Source organism: Polistes fuscatus, unplaced genomic scaffold, assembly GCF_010416935.1.
Source record: "Polistes fuscatus isolate 324 unplaced genomic scaffold, CU_Pfus_HIC Scaffold3, whole genome shotgun sequence".
Lineage (NCBI taxonomy): Eukaryota > Metazoa > Arthropoda > Insecta > Hymenoptera > Vespidae > Polistes > Polistes fuscatus.
The window spans coordinates 7,771,190-7,798,525 of NW_025113107.1; the positions used below are offsets into that span (position 1 = coordinate 7,771,190).

General features: G+C 28.7%; 5 protein-coding genes across 8 annotated transcripts; 3 read left to right on the plus strand and 2 right to left on the minus strand.

The window, feature by feature from the left end:
• Nucleotides 1-11: 11 nt before the first annotated feature.
• LOC122520037 (E3 ubiquitin ligase Rnf157) lies at nucleotides 12-3,121 on the minus strand. Of its 3 annotated transcripts, XM_043639933.1 has the most exons (10): nucleotides 2,978-3,121; nucleotides 2,771-2,838; nucleotides 2,431-2,549; nucleotides 2,089-2,354; nucleotides 1,836-1,977; nucleotides 1,546-1,749; nucleotides 1,223-1,465; nucleotides 987-1,147; nucleotides 657-924; nucleotides 12-524 (listed from the first exon to the last, which is right to left on the minus strand). In XM_043639933.1, the coding sequence occupies exons 3-10, from the start codon at nucleotides 2,521-2,523 to the stop codon at nucleotides 345-347; spliced, it is 1,557 nt and encodes a 518-aa protein (XP_043495868.1). In that variant the 5' UTR covers nucleotides 2,524-2,549; nucleotides 2,771-2,838; nucleotides 2,978-3,121; the 3' UTR covers nucleotides 12-344. The 3 variants fall into 3 exon arrangements, with proteins under 3 accessions (XP_043495868.1, XP_043495867.1, XP_043495866.1); XM_043639932.1 differs by having other exon boundaries at nucleotides 12-515; nucleotides 2,771-3,121; XM_043639931.1 differs by having other exon boundaries at nucleotides 2,771-3,121.
• A 427-nt stretch (nucleotides 3,122-3,548) lies between these two features.
• On the plus strand, nucleotides 3,549-16,545 carry LOC122520040 (MATH and LRR domain-containing protein PFE0570w-like). The gene is made up of 8 exons (XM_043639936.1): nucleotides 3,549-3,800; nucleotides 3,973-14,922; nucleotides 15,018-15,224; nucleotides 15,294-15,413; nucleotides 15,529-15,786; nucleotides 15,861-15,977; nucleotides 16,104-16,175; nucleotides 16,313-16,545. Exons 2-8 carry the CDS (start codon nucleotides 4,228-4,230, stop codon nucleotides 16,394-16,396), a joined length of 11,553 nt encoding a protein of 3,850 aa, XP_043495871.1. The 5' UTR covers nucleotides 3,549-3,800; nucleotides 3,973-4,227; the 3' UTR covers nucleotides 16,397-16,545.
• Nucleotides 16,546-17,095: 550 nt separating this feature from the next.
• Nucleotides 17,096-18,792, plus strand: LOC122520039 (ADP-ribosylation factor-like protein 16). The gene is made up of 2 exons (XM_043639935.1): nucleotides 17,096-18,330; nucleotides 18,434-18,792. The coding sequence occupies exons 1-2, from the start codon at nucleotides 18,124-18,126 to the stop codon at nucleotides 18,752-18,754; spliced, it is 528 nt and encodes a 175-aa protein (XP_043495870.1). The 5' UTR covers nucleotides 17,096-18,123; the 3' UTR covers nucleotides 18,755-18,792.
• Nucleotides 18,787-23,608, minus strand: LOC122520036 (DNA damage-binding protein 1). Its single transcript, XM_043639930.1, has 5 exons — nucleotides 23,383-23,608; nucleotides 23,158-23,306; nucleotides 20,285-23,010; nucleotides 19,776-20,172; nucleotides 18,787-19,697 (listed from the first exon to the last, which is right to left on the minus strand). The coding sequence occupies exons 1-5, from the start codon at nucleotides 23,450-23,452 to the stop codon at nucleotides 19,614-19,616; spliced, it is 3,426 nt and encodes a 1,141-aa protein (XP_043495865.1). The 5' UTR covers nucleotides 23,453-23,608; the 3' UTR covers nucleotides 18,787-19,613.
• Nucleotides 23,609-24,206: 598 nt separating this feature from the next.
• Nucleotides 24,207-26,207, plus strand: LOC122520132 (protein adenylyltransferase Fic). Of its 2 annotated transcripts, none has more exons than XM_043640127.1 (4): nucleotides 24,207-24,350; nucleotides 24,441-25,113; nucleotides 25,677-25,748; nucleotides 25,931-26,207. In XM_043640127.1, exons 1-4 carry the CDS (start codon nucleotides 24,239-24,241, stop codon nucleotides 26,139-26,141), a joined length of 1,068 nt encoding a protein of 355 aa, XP_043496062.1. In that variant the 5' UTR covers nucleotides 24,207-24,238; the 3' UTR covers nucleotides 26,142-26,207. The 2 variants fall into 2 exon arrangements, with proteins under 2 accessions (XP_043496062.1, XP_043496063.1); XM_043640128.1 differs by having other exon boundaries at nucleotides 24,290-24,350; nucleotides 24,446-25,113.
• Nucleotides 26,208-27,336: the final 1,129 nt, after the last annotated feature.

Genomic DNA, 27,336 nt, shown 5'->3' on the forward strand with positions numbered 1-27,336 from the left:
CCATCATTTTATCCTTGAATCATCTTTAATTAGATATGTATACAGTGATGGAATTGGGAAGTTTTATTTGAACAAAAATCATAATTAGAACACGTTTTTGTAATTAAAAAAAACATTATTATTTTAAAATACTGATATTACATAAATTTATATATTTACAATCATCAGTACTTATGTTAACATCAAAATACAATTTCTATACTAATTTGAAATAAAGTATCGAATAAAATGATGAATAAATTACAATATATACATGATAAAGTATGACGATGATTTTTAAAGAGAGCATAATGCGTATTTGCTTAAAAATTATTATATCCTGCTGCAGTTTAAGATTCTACAAATTAATGAGAATGGCATGTAATGTTATTATCATCATTTTCTGTATTTTGAATCTCGTCATCAATGTCATCACATATTCGATGATTATGAACATCTAAAACTTCAGTACTGGTTGCTGCATCTAACAGCGGAGATAATTTTTCTGCTTCGCTATCTTCGTCTTGTCCTTGGCCCTGTAAATACTAATGTATATGGTTGACATAAAGAGGAAATTGTATCTATAATACAATTTTGATACTATAGAAAGTTGAATAAAATTTGAATTATCATGTGTATAGTGAAAAAAAAAAGATTTCGACAACTGTAAAACTTACTTCGTACAATGAAACAGGTTGTTTTTCATTTACTAATCTGAGAGTATCACGTGATCTTAGACTGGATTTATCACGAGAATGCCCAGATTTGGTTCTTACTGCAGGGGATCGGGTATGTAAATCTTTTTGTGATCCTGAATTTTCATCTCTCGCAAGAAGAACTGACATTCTAAATTCTGGAGTGGGACATGGAGTGCCACTAGTTCTAGCACTCATATCTGCATCCTTGGAAGACAAATGCTTGGAAATAGGAGTACGTTCGGCCGATCTATATTCGGCCGAAAATATTATTTTTTAATATATACTGATACATTAATATTCTAAATATACCTATTCAATGCTTCTGCAGCCTGAATAGCGCTTGCTGTGTCAGTATCGGGTGTATCAGGAGATTCAGGTGCAAGGACAGCAGTTCTTGGAGGATATGGACCATTTAAGGCTTCTATAAGTGATACTGCTTCGTAACCTGCTGGAATATTTTCGCAACTACCCTACGAGTTTAAGAATATTCAATTATGTTCTATTAAATATTATATATTAGTTGTAAAAAGCATATATAACGTTACCTCTGGTATTGGTGGGTTGGATATGATAGTCCCAGTTGCTTTTTGAAGTGCTTTAATTTGTAAGAGAGCTCGGAAAGGAGCACGACAAATAGGACAATTGTTTGCTTGATATCGTAGGGAATCTGCACAACCATTGCACAAACACAAATGTCTGCATGGTAGAATTAAAGTATCACGTACATCACACATACAAATCACACATTCAGAACCATTATCGTCTGTATCTTCGTCACTGCCTTGTTGCTATACATTAGTATTTTTTTAATGATAAAAATACGTAGAATATGTTTAATTAATAAAAATATATTGATATATTAATTTACCTTTGCACTTTCAGTATTTTTATTCTCAATTCCATAAATTTCTTGCAATAAATAACAAAGTCCATCTACATAAAGTTTTTGCTTAAGTGCTTTTAATACATATGTTCCATCCGAATGTTTTTCTACTACTGCAATGGTTGTGTGAGATTGTTTCGGTTCGTCTGATCCTTCCTCTGCTATACAATATATTGCTATTGGAATAATCTGTTAATGTAAGAACAAAAGATCGAAACGAATAAAATACAGAATAACTTTCTTGTATTTTAAAACATTATATTGATAATACATACTTCTCTATCTGCATTGTATATTAAATCATCTTCGTTATAAAGACTTGGATCAAATATATGGGACGTTTGAGAGAACAATTGATTAGCACCCTTTTTGTAGTGATATGTTTCAGAATTCATAGAAGGATCTCTCGGTACATATCTATAAAAAATATTTTTTTTTGTAATATATGATTTTAAAAATTATTGACAATGTTACATCTACTCTCTCTCTATCTGTCTTAGATGAAAACTTGAAGAAAATAATACATACGTAACCCCTTTGGTTGTAACTTCTTCTGTACAAAAATAATATATTGTGATAGCACATCTAACATCGCAATCAAAAGTAAATTCAATATTGAAACGATTTGGTTTCTTGTCAGCATCGCTATCACCATAACGTTTTACATTATGACACTGGGAGGATGTTGAAGTTTGGTCTACATTTCTTACCAATCTTAATGACTCTTTTCTGATATTTACTAAACTTTTTAATGTTTTTGTAGGGTCATTTGTTTGTGGTGGAGGATATGGAAACTGTAACATATACTTTTACTTGATATGTTGTGCAAATTGTTAAACATTTTTATGAAATGAATTGAATTATTCATACAGGTGTTGGTCGACTGCCTAAAAAATTTAAATCTGCATTTTCTCCAAAAAGGTATGCTTCTGGTTGTGGAGTATCGAATCTTTCACCACCCATAATAAAATGACTACCAAAATAGCTTCCTATTGTGTAAAAAGAAAAAAAAAAAGAGATAATTTATTTATTATATTATAAATAAATGGTAGTAAAAATATAAATTTTCTACAGAAAATATATCTAAATAAATATCTTAAATTTATTAGTATATATGTAAATATACACTTTATATAGTTTAATTTCATTTTTTATTTTAATAATACTTAATCATTAATATAAAATGAAAAAACATATATATTATACTAACCAGAGCGTGGAGGATATTTATATGCATGATTTGAAACAATATCAACTTCTTCTACACCAGCATTTTGTCTGCTTGTTAATGATCCCATTATTTGATAGTGTAAAAAAAAAATAAAAATTCGCGGTAGTATTAAGCGGTACTGAGTTTGAAATATTATTTCAATTCTAATTATTTATAATATGTCGTAATTAAAGAATTGTTACTAACGTTTAATCCAATTTATAGTTCAATTAGAGCATTTATAGTTTCATGTTGTCAAATGAAAAATTCTATGTCACAGAATTGACGGACAACTTCTCTGTGGATAAATCTTGATAAAATCCAGATCATTCTCCATGGGTAAAAGGTTAGGTAAAGAAACGAATTTAAGGTATAACTGTATACTTTAAAATTTAGTCGTTTTATTTGTTTGGTAGTATATAAATACAATTATATGTACATAAATTTCATATTCATTTAAATTATGCGATTGTTATTCATTTTATTTGACTTTAAATGATGATTATATTTCATTGTAAAATAAAATGTTATTTATCACAAGTAAAGGCTGCTTTTAAATTAAGGCGCGATTTTATTGACTGTTTTGGAAGTCTTTCTAACATTTATAGTCAATGCTTTAACTATGTTTTTACCTCATGTGACCAGGTATTAAAGTTGTGATTACATCAAATATGTATAATCTACATAGTTTTTAAAACAGTGATAGATTTTGGATATTGCGATTATTTTGTTTCTATTTATAAGTATTAATTATAAATTACAAATAGAGAAGAATAATTGTTATATTGCAGCTTTGTTCAAAATAAAATCTCATCATTTATTAAATTCTAATATATACTGTAATATATAGATAACGATCTCGTTTAGATGTGATAATTTTGTGTAAAATTTCTACTTCTGATATGAAATATATAAAAATATTACTAACGACATAAAAATAGAGAGAGTAATCGAAGGAAGAACAATTTCAATTAATAATTAATAGTGATTGACACGTTCAACTGGCAACATGGCGAACGTGTAAACAGAGGTAGTCAATTCAACTGGTTTAATATCATTGTATGGTTAATAAGAAAAGTACAATTTTCTTAATTGCATTTCGTAATTTGATCCATTAAAGATGAATGTTTAATATTCGAATTCAAATTTAAATATTATATTGTGCATTTTACATCTTTGTATAATTCCATTATATATTACAGATTCTTTTAAAAAAATTGTTTATGATTGAAAAATTAACTTATTAAATAATTGACACAATAGTATCATGATGTTATATGCAAACAAGTTAAGTGTTTTTATGAAGATTCACGTTCAGTACAGCGATACAAACTTTGTTAAGTAAATGAATAATGTAAATTGTTTCATTCATCTGTACTTTATTGATTTTATATACAAAATTATAAAAAATACAATAAATATACAAAGGATAACAAAGTGCTGTACTGTAAAGAGTAATGAGCGGATCTGGTTTTCGAGAACAGGGCATTGAACCACGGAGTATTCATCCAAATGGCCCAATTGGTGCTTATCGTGGGACCTGTTCATCTCATCCTCGTTTTAATCATCCCCGTTTACTCCATAATAGATTACCGACGCCAGAGAATTGGTTAGGAAGATCAAAGCACGACTTACGTTTTTCCTCTTGGAGCAATTCTAAATTTCAACGTCCCATATTTCGTGGTGTATCCCATTTTCGTCACCATGGCAGAGGATGGGGTACGATTCACAGAGAAAATTTACGTTTTCCTGATTCTAATAGATCATCCATCGTGCCATATTCCTCAAATTATAATAAAAATGGTGGAAGCATTAAAACAATGTCTATACAAAAATTACACGACGAAGATCAATCAAAAAATATTAAAGGTAATCAATGTTTACAACCAATTCCTTTACTTGGATCTGAGGAAGAACGTCAAAAGAAAATCACTGAGACTGCAGTTCGATTAAAAGAAAAATTATCTACCATTACCAACGAAGATATTACTAATCTTTGGCGAGATGATCTGTCTATGGTATCATCGTCTAACATAAAAGACAAAAATATACTTAAGTTAGGAGATGAACAGCCTGAACTTAATCGTTCTTTTAATGATTTTAAAGATTTAGATAAGATTGACTCGGACAATGTAAAGTCTGATAAAAATGATGACATTAATGAAGCTAGAAATGCATTTAATTTTATACATGACAATGTCAAGGAAGTAAGAAATAGTATTAAAGGTGTTGATGCGACAGATATTGAAGGAAACATTTTAAGCGATGAATCTACGACGATTATTAATGATAAGATTGTAACAGAAAGTAAATCGCAAAAAGATAATGATAAAAAATCACGAGAAGACACCAATTCTCCACATCGTACGTCTATTACTTTGTCAAATATTTCAGAAGTATGTAATACAGAATTAACGAACTCTTTGCAAAGAAATACAGGAAAAATAAATATGTTACAAACTCGAAATGTTCTACAATCTGATAATACTCAAATGCATGATCATGAATTAAATGCAAAATGTGTGAATACATCATTACACTGTCAACCAGAATATCCAAATTCTGATGATATGCAGAAACCTCATTGGAAAGCATCAAAATATCAAACAAACTCATTTCGTAGAAAACCATTTGAATCAAGATGGTCACATAGAAATCATAGATACGTATATAATAGATCGCAGAATGAATCAACAAGATTTAATCAGCATGCATCGTCATTGCATTTGCATAGAAATATAACACCTTTAAATCAAGATTCACAATATAATGTATTATCTTCATTTGATATAAACAGATCTCAATCACAATTTCCTACAATGTCAAATTTAATGCATAATAAGGATAATTCGCAGACTATTTCATGCGTAGATCATAGTACTTTACCTTTTATACCTGTTAACATTTCTTCAAGTCAAGAAGATATTCTGCAAACAGTGGCAGTGTTTAATTCATGGGAGTCATCTACTGCATTAAGTTACAATCCACATAAAGAGCAAGTAATGAATATACCAAATTTTAATCCTCAACAACCACCACCAAATTTTAATAATCAAAAAGGCACATTACCATCATCGTCTGTATTCGATCAACATCTTCTGCCACAAAATCAGTCAAATTCGACAATACATGCACTTAATCCTTTGCAAACAAGTGCAATTTCAATAAGTTCCACAGATTTATATTGCCCTGTAAATTGTACCACATCATCAAGTACTGCATTGATACAAGCTACAACTTTTTCTACATTATCACAAATAAGTATACCATCATCTTCGAGTCTTTTATCAACTGCTCCAATCAACTTCTCCCCAAAATTAATTCATACAGCACCTATACAAATGACACCCTATGAAGTAACATCATCTGCAACAATAAGCAAAGCTGAACATCAAGCATTGCTTTATAACAAAGCATTAGATTCTGCTCCAATTTCCAATTCAGATAATAAAATTAAGGATGAATTTCAAGAGATACAAGAAGCAGCAATGCAGTTTGCAAAACAAGCTACGAATATAAAAGATGATATAAATATTAACACCGAATCTGAGCAACCCCTATCTATTGGAATTCTTCCACTAAATACATCTGTAAAACAACAAGATGTTAGTGATGTATTGCCATCTTTTACACAAATACATGAAAATATTAATAAGGAAAAGGAACAGCTAGATCAACATTGTAATAAGTTTACTAAAATAACTTTAAAAGAACGAGTAATAACTGAATCTCACGGATCATCTAACTTTGAACATGAAAAACAACTAAATCAAAATGATAATGTTGAAGAAAGTGGTCTTGTAGATAAACAGATTCGACCAAAAGTCATGTTTCATTTAAATCCTAAGTTAAACAAAATAAATAAGCAAGGAAAACAGCCTCAGAGAATTGAAGATGATGAGAGAGAACGGTATAGTTCTCCAGCAAATGATTTCCATCAAATATATGCAAAAGAATATTCCAATCAAAAGATTGACGAATGTGCTAATCAAATGATTAGAAGTAATCAAGATAGAACTTCAAAACATAATATAGAAGTAAAAGACATTAATACAATTAATAGTCTTATTGATGAATCACAAAAGTCTTATGTAGAATCTCGAATTTCTGTAACTTCTGATAATTCTACCATACAAAGATCTCAAGATGTTATAAGAAGAAGAAAGAAATTAGAATCTCCTCCGTCTGAATCTTTATGGAAAAATAAAATTATCAATCGTTTTTTGAAAATGAGTAAAAATGATATTCGTAACATGATAAATAATTCTAGTCTTCGAAAGTTTAATATTGCCATGAAACATCTTGTTAAAGAACAAAAATCATTATTGTCATTAGAGATGCGAAACACTGAAGATGAAAAAATCAAAAGTTATGATAGACAAGAATTCATGGATCAGTTAAATGCAATGCTAGATCCAGCAGCTATTGTTGATATCACTAATTTACCTACAGATTTTATCCATCATTTAAGTGAAGTATTACAACTTGATGTCGTGCCACTAGAATCAAATGAAAATATTTTTAGTTACACTAATGATTGTCAAAATAATAATTCACATGTATTTTCTAATGAAGAAGAAATATTAAACAATAACATTATATCAGAAAATATTCATTTAGAAGAAATAAATGACAGGACACAAGCAGAATACAATAATCAATCAAAAGACGAAGATAATATAGTTTCATCTTCTATCATTGCAGAGTCAAATATTAACGATAGTAATATAGCTCCAATTGTAAGTTCATCTAAAACCAATGATAACAGGATATTAAACTCTAATGAAATGTTTTCGAAGACACTACTGGAAAATAATGATCTACAAATTGATCATTTTACCAATAATGTATACGTAGCAGAGAAAGATATTACACGAAAAGACATTGAGAAAAGAAAACAACATTCACTGTTCGATGTGACTGATTTAGATGATATACTTTCAACTGTTACTAAAAAAGCATCAGGCGAATCCAAATCAATAAATTTAGAAGAAAAATCAAAGTCTACAATAAAAACAAATAAAACATGTGATGAAATAGCAAAAACCTCAATACCCACTGATCAACTTACATCGGTAAATACTACATCATTTACTTCCAAACCAAAGATTTTGGATTCTACCAAACAACATGAATATAATTCAGGAAATGAATATATATCTAAGTCTGAAAGATATAATAGATGGTGGACTAGAAAAGAACGAGATGAACCAGACGCCTTTAGAAATCTTACGAAGGAAGAATGGGAGGCAAAACATGGAAAAAAAATGAAGAGTTTAACATCAAATTCTTCCAAATTACAAACAAGTAGATATAGCGATAATACAAATTTAACAAATAAAACATATAATAAAACTTCCAATTCTAAAAATTATTCATCTCCGCGCTCATTTAAAACAAGTAAAAGTTCTTTCAGTCGGAAAACTGCGTTTTACAAGAAAGAATCCAAAAAGGATAATGCAGAAAATGATCGTAATACGACTAGTTCAAGTTCAAGTGAGACTGATGATACTGATAGCACAAGTAGTGATGATAGAACGCCATCGGATGTAGCTAAACTTCTGAAGGTAATTAAAGAAAAAGAAAAGATAGCTAAAAATAAATCATTGAATGAGACAATAAGAGATGAAGTAACAGCTGAAATTCATCGTAAATGGAATGCGGAAGATAGGAAAAGAAAATATCATAAAAAGGATAAAAGAAGGAAAGAAAAAAAATTAAAATATAAGGAAGAAAGAGAAGAAAGAAAAAAAAGAAAAAAGAAAATATCTGAAAGCAGTTCTAATTCTGATAACAATCAACTTGCTTCACCTAATCTACTTACAGAAATGGAAATTAAGAAAGAAACTAACGTTCAAGACGAATCCGATGTTGCCATAGAAGACGGTTCCGGATCTACTATACAGATAGTAAATAATACATGTTCTAAAAAACAGGAAACAGTAAAAACCTTAACGGATAAAAAAATAATGTTGGAAAATGTAGATAAATGTACAATAAAAGAGAGTAATAGAATTACACTGGTCCCTACAATAACACAACTAAAACCACAATTACAATTAATTCCAGAAACATTAAAATCTGTAGAAGAAACAGAATTTATAGAAAATACAGCCAAAATAGTCTTGAATGCGAAATATCATGAACAAAATAAAGCACCTGCATTGAATAATGAAGACAAACAAAAAACAATTTTAAAGAAATGCCAAAAAGATGAAAATATATCCGAAAAAAATGAAGATTCTGAGTGTCCAAATAATATATTAACAAATGTTATAGAAACAGAGCACACTGTTCTTAATAATAATGATAATACAACGAAGAACTTAACTAATACATCCATTGTAAAGGAACAAAGTGGTAAGGAGCAGATTCTTCATGTAGAAAAAGAAGCATTATCAATTATTCCTACACTTTACGAATCAAATAGAGAAAAGTTAATAGATAATAAAGCAACATCTAAAAAGATAGATATAAAGGCATACAAAGCACGTAAATTACAACGAAAAATGAAAAATGAAGAAAAAATAAATGAGGAAAAAGCAGTAATAAGTAATAAACATGCAATAAATAATGACACGTTTAATGATAGTTTCTCCAAGTCGATAATAGAGGAAAAACAGAAACCAGATACTTGCGTTTCACTAGAAATTATGCCTTCTACAAATTTGAAAGATACAAATTCTATTACACAAACAGATAAGATATCTAGAGATTCTACTAAATTTAAAAATATTAAATCAGAAGGAAGTAGGGAATTAAAATTAAAAAAAGAAAAATTAGAGAAGAATAAAAAGAAAACTGAAGTAAAAAAGAAAATAAAAGAAACAAAAGAAATATCAAGTGCCAATCAAGAAAAAATAAATAATACTTCTGATGTTTTAAAATCGTTAAACAATGAAGTTGAAAAGAATCAGATGGATGTTCCCAGTGGTAAACACGAAAATGTACAATTTATTACTGATCATTTATTACTAACAAAAAATACAGAGTCTTCAATAGAAAAAGTTTCTATTCAAAATGAGGAAATTTCTGTTAATTATATTATACCGTCGACAAGTGAATTAAAAGAAACTTCAAGTGAAAAGAATGAAAACATTAATAATGACTTTAATAATACTAAACCAGTAGACAAAGAAAAATATGTAGAAACATCAGAAATAAATATTCCAACAAAAGCCATATTAAATAACATCCAAACTAAAAATACAAACAAAAATAATAATTCATCTGCTGCCAAATACGATTCAAATAACTTGAAATTCGAAAGAAGAGCCATATCTACTTCCAACGAAATATCTGTGGAACCAAAAATATCTAACTTTATAAATACTGAAGAGATTAATTCGCCAAAAAATGAAAATAAGAAGCAGCCCCAAGAACCTTGGAATTTACCAGAATTTAACGAAAACGTAACAAATTTAGAAAAAGAAGTATTGTCAAAAAATAAAAGCGTAGAATCTAAAATTGTTGAAAGTGTGTCCAATTGTGTAGAACCTTCTGTTGATTTTCAATTAAATAAATGTCTTGAACAAGATGAATCACAAAAAAATATAAAAATATCAAATAATAGCACAAGTATTACTAATATAAATGTAATTCCTCAAAGCGAACAAGGTAGAATCCTAGAAGGAGACACTGCAATAGTGAATCAGATTAATCAAAATTTATTAGAGAATCAGAACAATCTTAATATTGGAAAGAATATAATAAATTCTACTTCAAACATTTATGACGAAATGATTCATTCAATAAAAAGTAAATTAAATTCATCTGAAAGTATTAGTAGTCCATTTAAGGGATTTGTTGCAGACTCTGTTGAACCCAATAGCTATCAACACATATTGCATTTAGAGACACAAAGTACAGTCATTCCTGTCAAAGATAATGCTATAGAAGATGAAAGTAAACAATTGCAATCATTTTCTAATGATAAATTTAATCGGCATAATTTAAGTTTTCAAGATACTTTATATAATAATATTTCTTCTGAAAGTAGTCTTAAAGATTCTTTAAACACAGTTCAACAATTAAATAAAGATGAAGGAGAATCATCTCATGGGAAAGATTTTAGGATGAACGATAGTACAGCAACTATCTTAAACAACAATTTTAATTTATTAAACAATAAAGATCAAATGAAAGAAATGACAAATAAAAGATATTCACATAAATATGTTGAAAATTCTAAAAAAAATGAGACAAATACAAATAGGTTTAAACAGTCTGAAGACTCTGTGGAAAATAACGAATCTATGCAATCAGTAAATGTTGACAAAAATACTCACGATGTATCCAATAAGCGAGATAAAATATTTGCCGGTTTATATGAATGTGAAGATAATGCAGTAATGGAAAAGCCAGATATCGATATTGTAAAAGATTCTTTAGTTAAACAAAAACGATCACGTGAAAAAAACATTTCAGATTTTATATCTACATCAGACATGAATAATACAATAGATTCATCATTCAGTAACATATCAAATGAAACTTTGAATAATATAATCAATAGTGACACTGATTCATCTTTAGCTTCGCCAATTAATAGCAACACAATTGGAAATAATAACGCTGATATACCAAATCAGGATATTGCAGATTTTGTTACCAATATAGACTCCTGTAAAGAAGAAAGCACAAATGACAATAATTCACACTTAAATAATGATACTTATACTAATTTGAATTATAATTCAACTCTGTATGCTTCGGAAAGACTTCGGAAATCATTCATAGACCATATACCAAAGAAGTTACAAGTTCCGACGAAAGCTTCTTTGAAAGAATGTACAAATATTACTACAATTATGGATTCTGTCAAAGAACCTTTGAAATTTACAAATTCTAATTTAACAGATCATGAGTGTGAAAATCAGAACATAGATCATTTTATAACTGATCAGGTATCTCAGAAAAAAAATATTGATAATGCAATTCTCAATTCGGAGCAAAATAAATCTTCTCAAGATGTACACATTGCATATGTATCTGATAGTAAAGATTTGCATCAATGTTCAGATGTAAATGTATTATCTCAAACTGTTCTGAATAAAGCAAAAACAATACACGATGAAACTTTGATTCCATCTAGTCATATTAGTTTTATTAAAGAATTAATAGATAGTAAGAAAGTATATAATCCTATTGTTCAATCAGAAAGAATGAAAGAAACAAATAGACCGACAACAGATACAATACGGAACTATGCTGACACAAATAAAATTGATGGGAGCCTAAATAAGATTTCTAGCATTGATACACAAAAGCAAGGACAAACGAGTAATACTTTACATGTTACAAATAAAAATATAAGAGAAGAAATAATGGCTAGAATGATAGAGATAGACGTGGAAATTCATAAATTAATGACAGAAAAAATGACTTTATATCAAATGCTAGAAAACGATTCCTTATTATTAAATAAGTTTCCATTAACTAACAATTTAGGATTAGAAACGAATAGAGACAAAACATTAATAAGACTTCATACGTCACCTACTTTAACATTACATACAATGCAAAATACGGAGCTAAGCTCTGTGTCTGAAATGATTCAAGATGAAATAGAGCCAAGAATTATAAATATTGATGAAAATAAAGAAAAATCTTTAATAACAGAAGAAAATATAAGTTGCACAGGAAACATTTCATCTCATAATCCTAAAGATAGATTATTATCAGAATGCAGTGGAAGCTCACAATCGTTACCAATATTTAAAGATGAAAGGAAAATACAAGAAAATAATAAAGTACTATCTGAAAATCAACTTCAATCGACTGAAAATCTGGATACGTATAATTCCATAAGAAAAACCTCAAGTAATGTAACAAAAAGTACTTCATTAGAGAGTATACCATATATCGAAAAAGAGAAACATCTTTGCATGTCACCGATTAGTATCACAAAATCATATAAAGAAAATCAACAAGTACAAGGTACGTCATATAAAGAAAAGCAAAAGTCGGAATTTTTTGAAGCACCTAAAAACAATTCAACGCAAGCATCCTTAATATATTCTGATGATAGTACTTGGGGATCTTTTGCACAATTATCTGAAAATATGGAAGAGAAGAAACATAACACTGGTCTTGCTCTTTTAGAGGAAAAATATAAACGAGAAAAAGCAGAAAATCGGAAATTAAAAGAAAATGCACGTAAAAAGAAAAAGAAGGAACTGAATAAATTCTTGAAAAGTGTAAATTATTTAACACCCGAAGAAGAAGAAATTCCTTTGAATACATTGTATATTAAAAAACTGCAACAAAAACGAGACCTACTTGATTCATTGGATGACAAGAAAGAAAATTCGACTATTGATAACTATGAAAATTCATTTCAATTCGAAAAGATTTTGGAACATGCAATAGAGGTAATAAATGCTGTTGCAGAGGATAGAGTAAAAGATTTATATGAGGAAAAAAATGAAAAAAATGAAGAAAATGGGAATGAAAATTTAGGCACATCGTCAAATAAAATAAGGCAAAATGAAGATACAAAATACTTTACAAAACCTTTACAGAATTCGAATTCGAATGAAGAGGAATCTATTTGCTCTTCATTAAGTTATGATCAAAAGCAAAATTCTATTAAACATTCATTAATTATTACAAACGAAAATGTAATTCAGCAAAGACAAACAGAAGAAGAAAAGAATGCAATTAAGGACATTGAAGTACAATCTACTGCAGTTTCTTGTAATAATCAAGACGGGAATTTTGCTATAATGAATATGTCAATTGATGGTGATATTAGTCAAAAGAAAACTTCTTTGATTGATGAAACGTTCACTACTAGTCATTTTAGTATACCTGTTCTTATAGAAGCTAATCAATTAAATGTTTCAAATGAAAAATTGAATAAGGATCAGAGTAATCATACATTACAAAAAATTGTAATACCCGAGAATAGAAATAATTCTATGGAAGCTATAGAAAAGAGTTTAAAAGGATCTGATAAGAAAGAAGATTGTTTAGTAAATCAGAATACTACTGTTAATAACTCAATATTTGAAAAACTTAAATCTAATAGTAAAACAGAAGAAAATATTAAACAAGGCACAGAAGATAAAGGAATGAAGATAACAAAAATCGTATACGAAACAGATGAAATTACTTCAAATATACCTCAAATTAGTAATATTCAAGATAATAAAATATTCAAATGTAAAATCAGTAATAAAAATGCTTCAATACAAAAGAATTCAAAGCCTACAGAGGATAATATAAAACATTTAAAACATGATGATACTAATTCAAATGAAGGAACAGATTCATCTAAGGCTCTATGTAATACAAATAATATATCTCCAATACATCAAGAACTCGAGAATACATTATCTAATGTGAAACGTAATCGTAAGTTTCACAAGTTAGAAAGTAATAAAGATACAAAATATACCAAACCTGTAGAAGATGAATCATCCATCAAATATCAGTCGTTCATATTAAAAGAGAATGTAATCGAACGGTTTTCACCTAATGTTGATTCTCAAGTATTAACACCTAAAATACAAGATATTGCAGTTAAAAGAAAAATGCATAACCAATCAGAAATGATGAATTGTAAAGTAAGATTAGTTGATATATTTAAATCAAATTTATATCAATACACGCGAGACAAATTTAAATCTTATATACCTACTTACAAATCTGCTGCAATAGAGGATACAATAAATTCTGCACATTTTGCTACATCATCTAAAACAAATTCTTTGATTATAGAAACAAATAAATCAAAAGATATAAGAAAAGTCAAAAATATATCTGGCAATGTGCAAGAAAAAACTTCGACTTTATGTCAAAATCAAGTAACAAAAACACACAATATTTTGGATAATAAAAAAGAATTAAAATTTTATCCTAAAGTAAATACATTACTCGATGATGAACATTTATCTTTGGAATCTAATAACGAAGGCATATCAGTGACACCAATAAAAGCTGTTCCTTCAATTATGAAGATGTTACCACAACAAAATGAAGAACCCGACATTGCAATTCTAGAAGAAAGAAAAAAAGATGGTCATTGTAGATCTATAGTAAATTTACATCATGATGAGGAAACACCATTATTAGATGAAATAAGAGAAAATGAACAGCCATTGAAAACACAATATGTAGCTCATAAAGGGCCTATATTAGATATTAAGGTAAAAATAAAAATTAGACGATTTTTCTTTTATTTTTTAGATAGTTTTTCAACACACAATTTCAACTAATAATATAATAATATTATTTATTTTAGGTATTTGGTAATACATTTCTAGCAGCCAGTGAAGATGGTTCAATATATAGATACAGTCAAAAATCTAATGAAATATTGAATATTTATAAAGGTCATAGATCTGCAGTTACGTGTATGTACATCCACGAAATCAGTAACCTTGATTATACAAATAATTGGGTATATTCAGGATCTTTGGATGGAACCTTACGTTGTTACAATGTTAAGGTAAATGTAGCAAAAAAGATCAATCATTTTTCAATTGTTATATATTTTATTGTTTTTTTTTTACTTTAGACTGGCACACAACTTAATAATATTGCATATGTTGGAAGTCCTGTTCAGTGTATGGATCAAGCTTGGGGTATAATATTTATTGGTACTAAATCAGGTCATGTTTCTCGTTTTCATATAAAGGTTTGTAATAAGATGAATGTTTAATTTCAGTTTGATAAATGTAACTTTTTTTTTTCTATTGTATAATGATACGAAAAACAATACATTGTGATAACATGAATCTTTTATATTATAGTTTGGTGCTATAAAAGGTGATAGCATAAAATTTTCTGACAAATCAGTATTAGCTTTGAAAGCAACAAGTGAAGGTCCACGAAGAGTTCTTATTGTAGCATCGCGTAATCAACCAATAACAATACGAGACGCACAGAATGGATTGTTTCTTCGAACAATTTGTGGACATAAAAATCATACAGTGTATAGTTTAATGCAAAATAACAATTTGATTTATTGCGGTACAAGTAGTACCTCGATACTTGTTTTTGATTTTACTGTTAGTATATAGAATTTGTAATTGTACGCAATATACTATCACAAGTGAAATTATTATATTTATTTTTCTTATAGAATGGAGAACAAAGAGCACGATATGATGCAGGTGTAGGTATCGTTTGTATGCGCCTCTATCATAAGCTTTTATTTGCTGGCTGTTATGATGGAAACATTTATGTTTTTGATATTCAGGTAACAAATGATATTATTTTTAATTGTTTTGACTATTTAAATAACGTTATATTTATTTACAATTACATATATGTAAAATATGTAAAATATTGGGTGTATGAATTGCTGGATTATTTCTTTTTATAGGATCATAAACTAGTTTGTAGTATACCTGGACCAGGAAATATGTTACTAAGTATGGAAATTGTTGATAATAAGGTATTTAAAAAGTTTGAAAATAATATTAATCTTTTGTAGATGTTTAAATTATTGGTTTTTGTTTTTATATATTACTTGTACAGCTATAGACTTGACATATAAATAGATAAAGATATGATAGAATAAATTGATTATAGATCATAGCCGGTAGTAAAGACAAACGCCTGCAAACGTGGCAAATACCGAAGCAATTACAAGTGGTATCACGTGAAATGACTTAACAAGTATGAATTGCACATAAGTCTAGTCTCACATTGAAGAGATACACAAATACCTCCAAGAGTATTGATAGTATTGGTCTTTAATTTACTTCTTTGAAGTTAATGTACAGAACTTGATATAAGTTAAATTACATACGCATATTATATGTTTAATTAAAATTATAAAGGGCATAGCCAAAACCAAAAACTTTTCAGCAAAATTTTTTCTTTTAATAAGGATACTTATAAAATGTCATTCAACAACTCGCCAGCGGCATTTTCAATAATCTTACTTGGCTATGCTCTTTATGTTCGTAGAAAGATAGTGGTACACACTGACTGCACATAATTATATTTATAAGTAAATTTGTACAGAAATTAAATGATAATATATATACTATAGATATAAGATTAGTCAATCCAAGATATTAAACAAATCTCTATTCTTTAAAAATATAAAGAAAACAAGAAATTCTTATATTTAATTGACATATATTGATATGCAATGATGGCTGATATTGACGTAATAGTAACTAATTAAATCACTATTAGTTAATATGATATGGAAAATAAACCTCAAGTGCCTTGTGCACATTAGGAAATTTTTATTTTCTCAAAATGAGACTATTTTTGTTATTTTATTTTTTTATATGAATACTTCTTCAAAATTACAAAAATTATACTTTATAATATTTTTACACAGAAATATGCATGCAGGGAGGTTGAAAATCTATTTTATATATTAGATATTTTATGTAAAAAATCATTTTATTTTCTTTAGACTTCATTTAAGGATTAAATAGCACTTGATAAATAATTTTGTTTTGAGTTATAACATATTTTGAGAACGTAAATTTGAAACATTTCTAACATATAATCGCTACTATAATAAATAGCTTTTATATATTAAGTATTGTAACATTAGATCCAATATTAATGTTCACAGAAAGCAATTTTTATTTCACTGATCATACATGACTTGTATATAATTCTAACGTTACTAGGAAAATTTGTTCAAATATTATTTTATTACTATTAGAAATTAAAGAGCTTTTCGTATTTCTGTATGCAACATTGTTCCAAACTATGATAAAATTTTGGTGCGTATCAAGCATAATTCATTTAGTTTTGTTTAATTTTATTAAAAATATTATAAAAAAGAAAGTAACATGTCCTGTTTTACTCAGACCAGCAAATGGAAACTATACTATTGTGAGCATTTGTTCTATATATTGTGATATTGATTTTTTTATTAAGTTTTATATATAAAAACGTATATATATAATATATAACTTTATTACTTGTTTGTTAATATATAACTATGTATATTATGATATGCTAATGTGTTTTATGTCGATGCACTTCTTACACAATAGAACAAATTGTACTTATAAGATTAATTATCAAGTATACGTTTTGTTTATGTTCACTACGTATTAAATATTTGTTGTACGAAATAATAAAAAATATTGTTTAAGTAAATTATAAAATTATGTATACAATTGCATCGAAGCTCATGAAATATAATAAAATATCACTATATAGAAAACGAATACTGATAATATTCATAGCTTTTTGCTTCAATTATTCCCAAGAACTCGTATTATGTTAGATCAATATTTGTATATGCATATATATTCTTTTCAAAACAATAACACATGTGAAGAAAAATATATCTCTTTTGTATATAATATTTTAGTCTTATAAAGTTATTATAAGGTTTTTATTATTTAGAAGAAGGTATAAACATGTGTTTGTGTCTTGGTGCTTTGAAATCTGGTAAAACACTCTTGCTGAAACGTCTTCAAGGTGACGAAATAGACGATGCCACCCACACAGTATCAACTAATGGTATCAATTTATTTACAATTAAAAATAATACTGGTGAATTTGATATAATTGTTAGAGAGATCGGTGGCAATATGGCACCGATTTGGAAACATTACTACGACAAGGTAATTGTTAATGGAATTACTCCCCATCATCACCACCGCACAATGATTTGTATACATTATTTGTAAAATAAGTGTATATTATAACATACTTTTTGTTTGTTAGGTTTATAAATTAATTTTTGTCGTGGATACTAGCAATCTTTGCCAGATAAGTGCAGCTGGTGTTTTATTATATTCGGCATTAGTTGAACCAAGATTAAAACATATCAAAATTGCACTAATTTTAAACAAAATGGATCTTTCTTATAGACAAATGAGGAATGAAGCTCTTCTTATGCTTCAATTTGTACGTTTGAAGAAAGAAATAACTCAAGAGATAATTGTAATTGAAACTAGTGGAATAACAGGACAAGGTCTTGAAGACTTACGTAATTGGTTATTTGATCCATATACTTTAAAAACTGTAAAAAGTATCAATAGATAAATTATAGCAAAACAATACAAAGAAATCACATCTCCAAATTGATGACTCTCTTTATTTACACTAAATCTTACAAATATGTAAATTTATTACTATAATTATATTAACCAATCATTTTATTACAATGAGTCACTAGTAACACAAATATTAGTGTAGTATTTATACAATTGAAAACTTTTACTGTATTAACATAGACAGTAACGATAACACGTTCACGCCGGCGTGCATCACCGGTGGGTCACACTCGACTGCCTCACCGGGCGGCGTGCATCACCGGTGAGTCACACACGACTATCCCAAGCGTAATATGAATTTAAGTTCCGCCTCGCAGCGAAAAATATGAAAATCGATCCCGGCGTGAACGTGTTACAACGATGTGAAATGATGGATGAGTAGAATAAATGATAAAGCATTGCAGTAAAGTTGAATTTATGGAAAAATCTCAGATACCTTTGTTTTGATATAATAATTTATATTTGAAAATAATGTATATTATAATAAGAAGAAAAGAGAAAGAAAAATATTATAATATTTACTCAATTTGTAGGAATCTATCAATACCATTCAGTGCTTGTAAAAATATGTGGCATTAATTAAAAATGCCAACATTTATTATAGCTGCAAAACTTGTCAATATTTTAAATATTTTCTATAGAAAGATAGCTTGTTTAACTATAATACTTTTTCTACAATTTTATGAAAACGAAAATAAAAATAAAAAAAGTATTCAATAAATTCTATCTTTTAGTATATCATCGATGAAACTGTATTTACATTTTATTTCTTTTAAATTTATCTTTTGGCGTATCAACACATATATACGCTTTATATACCAGTGACTCCATAAATCAGTCAAACAAGTTCAGTGTATTCTCGTTAAATCTTCAACAATTTTTACGAGATCATCAACTGTCGCTTCTTTCTTCATGCCGCTACCATCATCAATCTGAACAGAAATAATATATTTCAAAATATAAAAAATAATGTTTATAATATTATGTATTAAAGATAGAGCTTTGCTTACCGTAAGGCCTATTGCAACCTCTGCCATTTTGTCATGAGTTAAATCAAGAAAACTTTCTATTAAATCGCCATCTATAAAGCCCTCACATTGTTCAATCTTTAATTCAGTATTAAAGCTCCTCCAGAAATGATGTTCAATTTTGCCGACACTTTTGATCACACTTGTTAATCTTTCTTCCAAGTTACGAAGAAATTCATAAAATGCAAATGGAATTTGAGTAACTAAACCAATAGCACCGCTTACTGTTCCAAATAGTACACAACCTTGTGTAGGCGTACTCGATTCGCCTAAATTTTGCATTACCAAAGAGCCATGACGGAAAATATTGACCATATCACCTAAATGAAATTGTCCAACTTCTTGCATTTGTTGTCTTTCATCCTCAGAAGTAGCCGCACTGTAAGTAACATGCCAAACGAATTTATATTTTAATTGGCATTCATTTCGAATTTCATATTTAATTCATATAAATTAATTCTATCTAATTTTCTATCTTTATAGTATCTTACCTATCTTTTTGACAAACGAAGAGATTATAGCAATTTTCAGCTCCCAGAAAAGTATCATCATCTAAAATTTCAATACCTGTCATCCAATTAGGATTGTAATCTCTGGCTATTTCTTCAAAACTACCTTCCATAGTTTTGTATTGAAGAAGCGTTAAAGATCTCATAAGATCTCCTACTAAGACAAAGTCGCCTTTGGTTTTCAGATATAATGCTATAATATGATTGAAATGACTACATTCTAGCCTGAGTTCTTTCTCAGCAGTCCATTCAAATAAGCGAACTGTACTATTAATACTTGCAAGAAGTTTTCCATTAAATTCTACTAATGAATAACATGATCCTTTGATTTCTTTTTCTGCTACTTGAGTAAGTTTTCCGTCACCCCAGTGATACATTAATATTCTGCCCATTTTTGGTTCAGTTTCATCGGGATTTATTAATGCAGTTCCCACTACATAATAAGAAGTTGGATCTTCGCCTAATTTCGTAGATATTAATGACAAAGCATATTCAGTAGGCATTAAAGTGTGTGCATGAAGAACTTCAAATGTGTGTTGATCTATGATAAGAAGATTATGGACTTCAATTTCTTGTCCAATCTCACTAGCTGCATGTCCTGTTGGTTTATTATGAGGTGCTATATGACTGCTGCTGGATGTTGAAGCTGCTTGAGTAGACGCTGAATGTCTAACAATACTGACCCCACTGCTTTCTTGTACATCTACTCGCATTGAGATGACGCCAAAAGTTTCAGAACTTTCTTGATATGCAATTCGTCTAGGTGATTCTCCAAGAGGAACAGTTCGTATGTGTAACTTTTGAATTTCATCAATTGTTCCTATAGTAACAGTACTATCTGTTGCCAATGCTAAGCTGTCTGGATACGATTCTGCGTTCAACGAACACATATGATTTACTTCTTTTAAGTTAACGTTGCTAAACACAAGTTTATGGTTAGAAGAATAGATGACTGTTGGCCTATCAGAACAAGCAAAAACATTGGTCGTAGATAAGGACCTAAAAGTTCTTAGTACCGTTGGTTGTGTACCTAATGTAACTTTTTTCTTATCCGAGAGAACGCCAGATTGTTTATGCAGAGTAAAATAATACATACTACCATCTCCAAGTGCACACAGAAGATATGTATTACCTTCAAAACAGGTCATTAAAATTGATCTTGGTATAATTTCACCACCTAACAATTCCTTATTTATTTCTATTAAATCAGGTAAAGTTAAAATTCGAACAGAAATATCTGTCCATAAACCTACTGCAACTATATGTGCTTCGCTGCATTTATCCAATGGAGAAATATCCAGACATGCTACCTCGTGCTGCAATGTAGCAAATCCTTTTGGAATAATTTTACCATCTATGATTTCCATATAAAATAAATCATTACCAGTAGCGCATAAAACTTGAGTACCATTACAGGCAACTACGCTAATGGTTCTTTTATTTTCAGGTTCCCATTCAGATATTACAGATTTACTTTCATTTGAAATCAATCTTGCAGAACTTGGTGTTATTTGAATAAATAAATCATTAGTCACATTTCCAGTATGAAAGGTTTGTTCATCTGCAACGAAGCCTGGCATATCAGTTTCTTCAACTTCTTCGCCATTTAAAATTAAAATTCTTGTCTGGCCCACAAAAGAGAGTACTAATGTATTATCAAAGTTACCACCATTAACTTTAAGAGCCCACATGCCTTTAATGCCTGGCAAATCGATACTTGCATGCTCTTGAATGCCAATACCATTTCTGATGATTCTTAGGGAACCCTCTTTAAAGGCACCAGAACAAGTAACCATCTGACCTTGTCCTTGTCTTTCAAGATCAACAACAGCCATATCAACTATTGGTGCTAAATTTGTAAATGTTTCCATTGGTACACAATAAGATCCATTTTCATCTGCCTTGGTTATTAATCTAATCAATTGAGAATCACCCAGACGGCTACCAATAAATATTACACCATTATCCAAATACGTTATACATTCTGGAATGCTAATTTCACCTAAAAGCTCTACTTTTAAGTCTTTTACTACTTGTGTGCCATCGGGTTTCTTTTCTTGTTCTAAAAATAACATGAACAAATGTCCAGCTAGATCTCCTAATAAATACCTGAGACCTTGATTATCTACTTTGGCATAGCATGTTATAGTACTTTGTTTAATGATTGGAGGTACGACAGCTACATATGTAGTTCCATCATGATATACAATACTTTCTTGCCCTATTATAATTGCACCACAAATTGGAGAAGGTACAGGAATAATCATTATTGCCTCGCGTTCTACATTATCTTGTTTCCATGGTATTTTAACAAACTCTTTATCTCTCAACGAGATTTCATGTGTTTTTACATGCCTTCCATTGACATCTTGATGAATTAAGATTAATGTAGGATTAGCACATCCGTGCAAAAAATTAACATCTTGTACTTGTTGCTCATCCATACGAATCGATGATGCTTTTAACTCTGGATTATGCTTATCCAAAGGAATAATTTTAAAAAGACCATCGTATAACCTCAGTCCTATTACACGCGCTTTAGGATCAATAACAGCTTTGATACCAGTTTCTGAAGCTTTTCCAATACGATCGGCTACATTGCCATGTGCTCTAGTTCTAATTTCAATATCTTCTCCCTCTCCAATGCATTCCAAAATCATAGCATTGTATCGTGTTGTTAGAAGAAATAATAAGTCTTTTCTTTCGTACTATATAAATATAAAAGAATTTCTAAATACAAATTTAAAGATCCTATATATAACACGAGTAAATAAAAATATTATATGGAACATAAAGAACAAAAGTCAAGAATAAGAATGTTCGTATTAAGCAATCAACAATCGAGATAACCTTACCGGTGGTCTGAAGAATTTTATTACAGCAATTTTTCCATAAATTCCAACCTCCTTTAAGGGTCTCAACCCTTCTGGAGTGACCAAATATATTTCTAATCGTACATTTTTTGCTAATATTACATTGAGATCATCACTCGAGGTAAAATTACCTTTAAGAAAAGAAATAAAAATCAAAAATTGTAGAACTTACGTTAACTATTATTGAAAGGAAATTAAATTACTTACCAGTTACACAAGCACTTACAGCCGTAGGTTTATGTGCCGTCACCACGTAATGATGAGACATAGCTTTCATAATATTTCTTTAAAGCCGTTATGAAAGTCGTTTAACGTTATAACTAGAAATCATAAATCTTAAAGGAAGTTTAAAGCGGTTAGATGTTCTTAACTAAGGGCTCCAATTTGGAATTTAACCTCCGCGAAGTTAGTTGCACGAAAAATTCGATTGGTACTATTAACCTTTCGATACTTTTTCATTCGATATATTTCTAAACCCAATTCAAACATACATACTTTACCATTATATATTTTACATATTATAAAGATTAATTGTGTTTAAATAATGAAATGTTCAATGAGAATAATTTATGAAAAATATAAATCCATATTTTATTTTTGAATTATAGTGCGCGATCTGCAAATTTGAAGTTTAAATATTTCGTTATGTTGTGATATTCTTTTAATAATAATAAGATATTCGACATATAACAATTACGTATTAAAGAAAATTTATTTTTGTAAAATCTAATTGGGTTTAGACATTAATATAAATAATCCTCATATATGTATATAGTTAGTTATATTTAAACTAGAAAAAAAATGTAACTTATGCGAGTTAAGATTATGCGAATCGAGTTAACCAATAGAAATTGACCACATGTGTGAGAAAGTCGATTCTAGCCAGTTGTCATTTTTATTGTACGGTAAACCTCATAAGGAAAAGGATGATAGAGTTTAAGAAAAAAATCAAGCTTTCGCTGTATTGTTTTAATAGAAGATGCCACCATCTAGCATCACAGAGAATTATATCTTTTGCGCAAAGTCCGCTTACGTGAAGAGTGTTAACAAAAATGTAGACGCTATGACACCGAATCGGTTAATTGTGTTCCTTGTCTTTGTATCAGGGATTGCAGTCGCCGTTATTGGTACATTGTTGACGCAATATATATGTGGACTGTCGATAGATTATACAGGTGTGATTATAAAATTTCTCATTATAAACGAATTTAATGTTAAGAAATTATAAATTACAAATGTTTTTTCTTTCTGTTATTTCTTTTTAGAACAGGAGTTTCATCATGTATTTTCACCATTGCCTTCGGAAGGTATTTTAAATGTTTACGATGAAGGTGCAATGAGCATCATATTGCAGTCATCTGAAATTAAAAATTCTGAGATAGAAAGAACAGCTGCATCTACGGCTGAAGCACTATCATCATTACATTTAGCATTAGAGATGAAACTTTCTGGAAAACAGAAAAAAGCTATAAAGTTATTTCAACATGCTGTAGTATTAGCACCGCATCATCCAGATGTTCTAAATCATTATGGAGAGTTCTTGGAACAAATGCAAAATGATGTTATCAAAGCTAATGAGTTTTATGTACGTGCCTTAAGTTATCAACCAAATCATAAAAGTGCCTTAATCAACAGCCAAAGAACTGCACGCGTTGTTGAAGAACTAGATAGAAGATTTTTAAGACGTATTGATCAAAAGAGAAATACGTTATCTGCCATACCAGATAACAATGCTGCATTAATACGAGCTAAAAAAGAAGCTTATTTTCAACATATTTATCATACTGTGGCCATAGAAGGAAATACAATGAACTTAGCGCAAACAAGAGCCATTGTCGAAACTAGGATTGCTGTTGCTGGAAAAAGTATCGATGAACACAATGAAATACTTGGATTAGATGCTGCTATGAAATATATCAATGCTACATTAGTTAATAAGTGAGTTATATTCAAATTACAAAATTAAGTTACACGTAACATTATTGTAATGTACATGATAATAATTCTAATGATTGCTTTGATTTATATTTCTATCTAATTTGAACTCTCTGGATTAACTTTAAAATACTTATTAACATTTATTTATCTTATGCTTTCGGTATTTTTTTTTTATTTATAAAATTCATTTTGAAGACAGTTTATAGTGCATGAAATATTTCCTGAAATTATTATAAAAAATATATTTTTACTGATTGTCATATAACACTACAAATAATTATTTCTTAATTTATTACAAAAATAAATATTTCTTTTTATGATATTTGTATATAATTTTCCAGGTAATATATACAAAAATTGGATAATTTAAATTTAGAATAATTTAACATCTTGATTTTTTTAATGAATACTCAATAAAATACATTAAAATTTGTATTACAATAAACTGCTTCAAAATATAATTAAATCTTCATATCATTATAATAAAAAAACTTGCATTACATGTAACAGGTTAACAAATTCTTTTATTGTGGCTAAATGCTATATCTAATGCTTTTGCTTAGATTGAATGCTCCAGACTGGAACGCTTATAATACAGCTTGCTGCGGTACTGAAAGTGATCAAACGTTCCAAACGTGAGCATTGTAATATAATCACTTAAACTACTCGTATTGTGTTATAAATGAGTGATTAATTACTCATTTTTTTTTGTCATACAATGCTCTACAACTGAGGGAAACGATTTGTCTCGTAATCACTTGAAACTTGTACATTTACATAGCACTATGTGAATTTAAATATTTTTCTCCTATTTCAGAGTCGGATCAATCTCAATAAAAGATATATTAGAAATACACAGACGAGTTTTAGGACATGTCGATCCTGTCGAATGTGGACGATTTCGACGTACTCAAGTTTATGTAGGTGGACACGTACCTCCAGGTCCTGATGATATTCATTACCTTATGGAAGAATTTGCTTTGTGGCTAAATAGTGAGAGAGCTATCAGAATGCACCCAGTGAGGTAAAAACAATCTTAATTCTTTATTAATTTAGATGTGTGGAATTATATTATTAAAATAATACATATCTTCTGTCGACAAGTTCCAGCCTTGAGCCAAGATAGGTTATTTACAGAAAAGCAAAATACGATTATATTCGCGCATGAGAGTAGTGCTGATTTTGAGGATGATTAATAAATTAAATCAAAGTAGTAAATTAAATTTAAGAACTATATGCCAAAGATTATATTAGAATTTTGTATTTTGAGTAATCAAATCGTTAATCTTATTTAAATATGAAATCTGCATGCTATAGTTCTATTTTATCAATTATTCCGATGGCAATGCAGAGACATTAAGCTTAAATTATTAAAAATTAGAACAAATATTTGATTTTCTAAAATCTTAATGAAGTCTTGCCAAAAATTTATTTTAAAATAGTTTTATATTTTGTAAAAATTACAGCTATATATTTGTGGACGCAAATTCATTAAAGAGATTTATTTATATTTCAATATTGTTCCAGCACAAATGTTTGTTATATTTTCAATTGTTTGTTGATAGAAATAATTTCTTCCATATGCATTTTGTTGACTCTTATATAAATTTAATGTAATATTTCCATTATGTACATAGTACAGATTTTTCAATTCAAATCTAAATCTGTGATGCAATGATGTAAAAAATTTACGTAAGATATGTTTAAAAAATAAGTAAGTTATTTAAATATTGTATCCTAATTGACACGGAAACCATTTGTAATTATTACTTGCTGGTCAAGTTATATACATATATATACATATGTAATATACAAACTATTATAAATATTAATAAATATGTAATTTATAATCGAAATTATTTGCTTTTCTTTTTTGTTTGATATGTATATATATATTTTTCTTAATGTTCAAAATAAATAATTATAAGTAATCATTACATTTCATAACTTTATTGAAATTGAAACTAATTTGCTAGAGATTTAAATATTTTAGATTACTCACATTTAAAAATTATAATTATAACAGGAAATATTTATCTTTTATTAGGATAAGAAACCGATTGTATGGTTTTATTTTTTTTATTCATTAAGCAACAACGTGAAAACTCTGTTTTACATGGATGTACACATATTAAATTTTGTGTACATCGATTAAAACCGCTCAGAAGTTGACTAAATGCATATAATATTCGGGATTGTTACTTCGTAATTGTTCTTCTCATA

Excerpts from the sequence above, each read along its gene's own strand:
- LOC122520036 (XM_043639930.1), bottom strand. The coding sequence starts at position 23,452 with ATGAAAGCTATGTCTCATCATTACGTGGTGACGGCACATAAACCTACG. Across the intron at positions 23,011-23,157 it reads TAAAATTCTTCAGACCACCG|TACGAAAGAAAAGACTTATT; the intron begins GTAAGGTTATCT and ends ATATTTATATAG. Across the intron at positions 19,698-19,775 it reads AGGTTGCAATAGGCCTTACG|ATTGATGATGGTAGCGGCAT; the intron begins GTAAGCAAAGCT and ends ATTTCTGTTCAG.
- LOC122520132 (XM_043640127.1), top strand. The coding sequence starts at position 24,239 with ATGACACCGAATCGGTTAATTGTGTTCCTTGTCTTTGTATCAGGGATT. Across the intron at positions 24,351-24,440 it reads ACTGTCGATAGATTATACAG|AACAGGAGTTTCATCATGTA; the intron begins GTGTGATTATAA and ends ATTTCTTTTTAG. Across the intron at positions 25,114-25,676 it reads AATGCTACATTAGTTAATAA|ATTGAATGCTCCAGACTGGA; the intron begins GTGAGTTATATT and ends GCTTTTGCTTAG.
- LOC122520040 (XM_043639936.1), top strand. The coding sequence starts at position 4,228 with ATGAGCGGATCTGGTTTTCGAGAACAGGGCATTGAACCACGGAGTATT. Across the intron at positions 15,787-15,860 it reads TACTTGTTTTTGATTTTACT|AATGGAGAACAAAGAGCACG; the intron begins GTTAGTATATAG and ends TTTTTCTTATAG. Across the intron at positions 16,176-16,312 it reads TGGAAATTGTTGATAATAAG|ATCATAGCCGGTAGTAAAGA; the intron begins GTATTTAAAAAG and ends AATTGATTATAG.
- LOC122520037 (XM_043639931.1), bottom strand. The coding sequence starts at position 2,858 with ATGGGATCATTAACAAGCAGACAAAATGCTGGTGTAGAAGAAGTTGAT. Across the intron at positions 2,355-2,430 it reads TAGGCAGTCGACCAACACCT|TTTCCATATCCTCCACCACA; the intron begins GTATGAATAATT and ends TATATGTTACAG. Across the intron at positions 1,978-2,088 it reads GTTACAACCAAAGGGGTTAC|ATATGTACCGAGAGATCCTT; the intron begins GTATGTATTATT and ends TATTTTTTATAG.
- LOC122520039 (XM_043639935.1), top strand. The coding sequence starts at position 18,124 with ATGTGTTTGTGTCTTGGTGCTTTGAAATCTGGTAAAACACTCTTGCTG. Across the intron at positions 18,331-18,433 it reads GGAAACATTACTACGACAAG|GTTTATAAATTAATTTTTGT; the intron begins GTAATTGTTAAT and ends TTTGTTTGTTAG.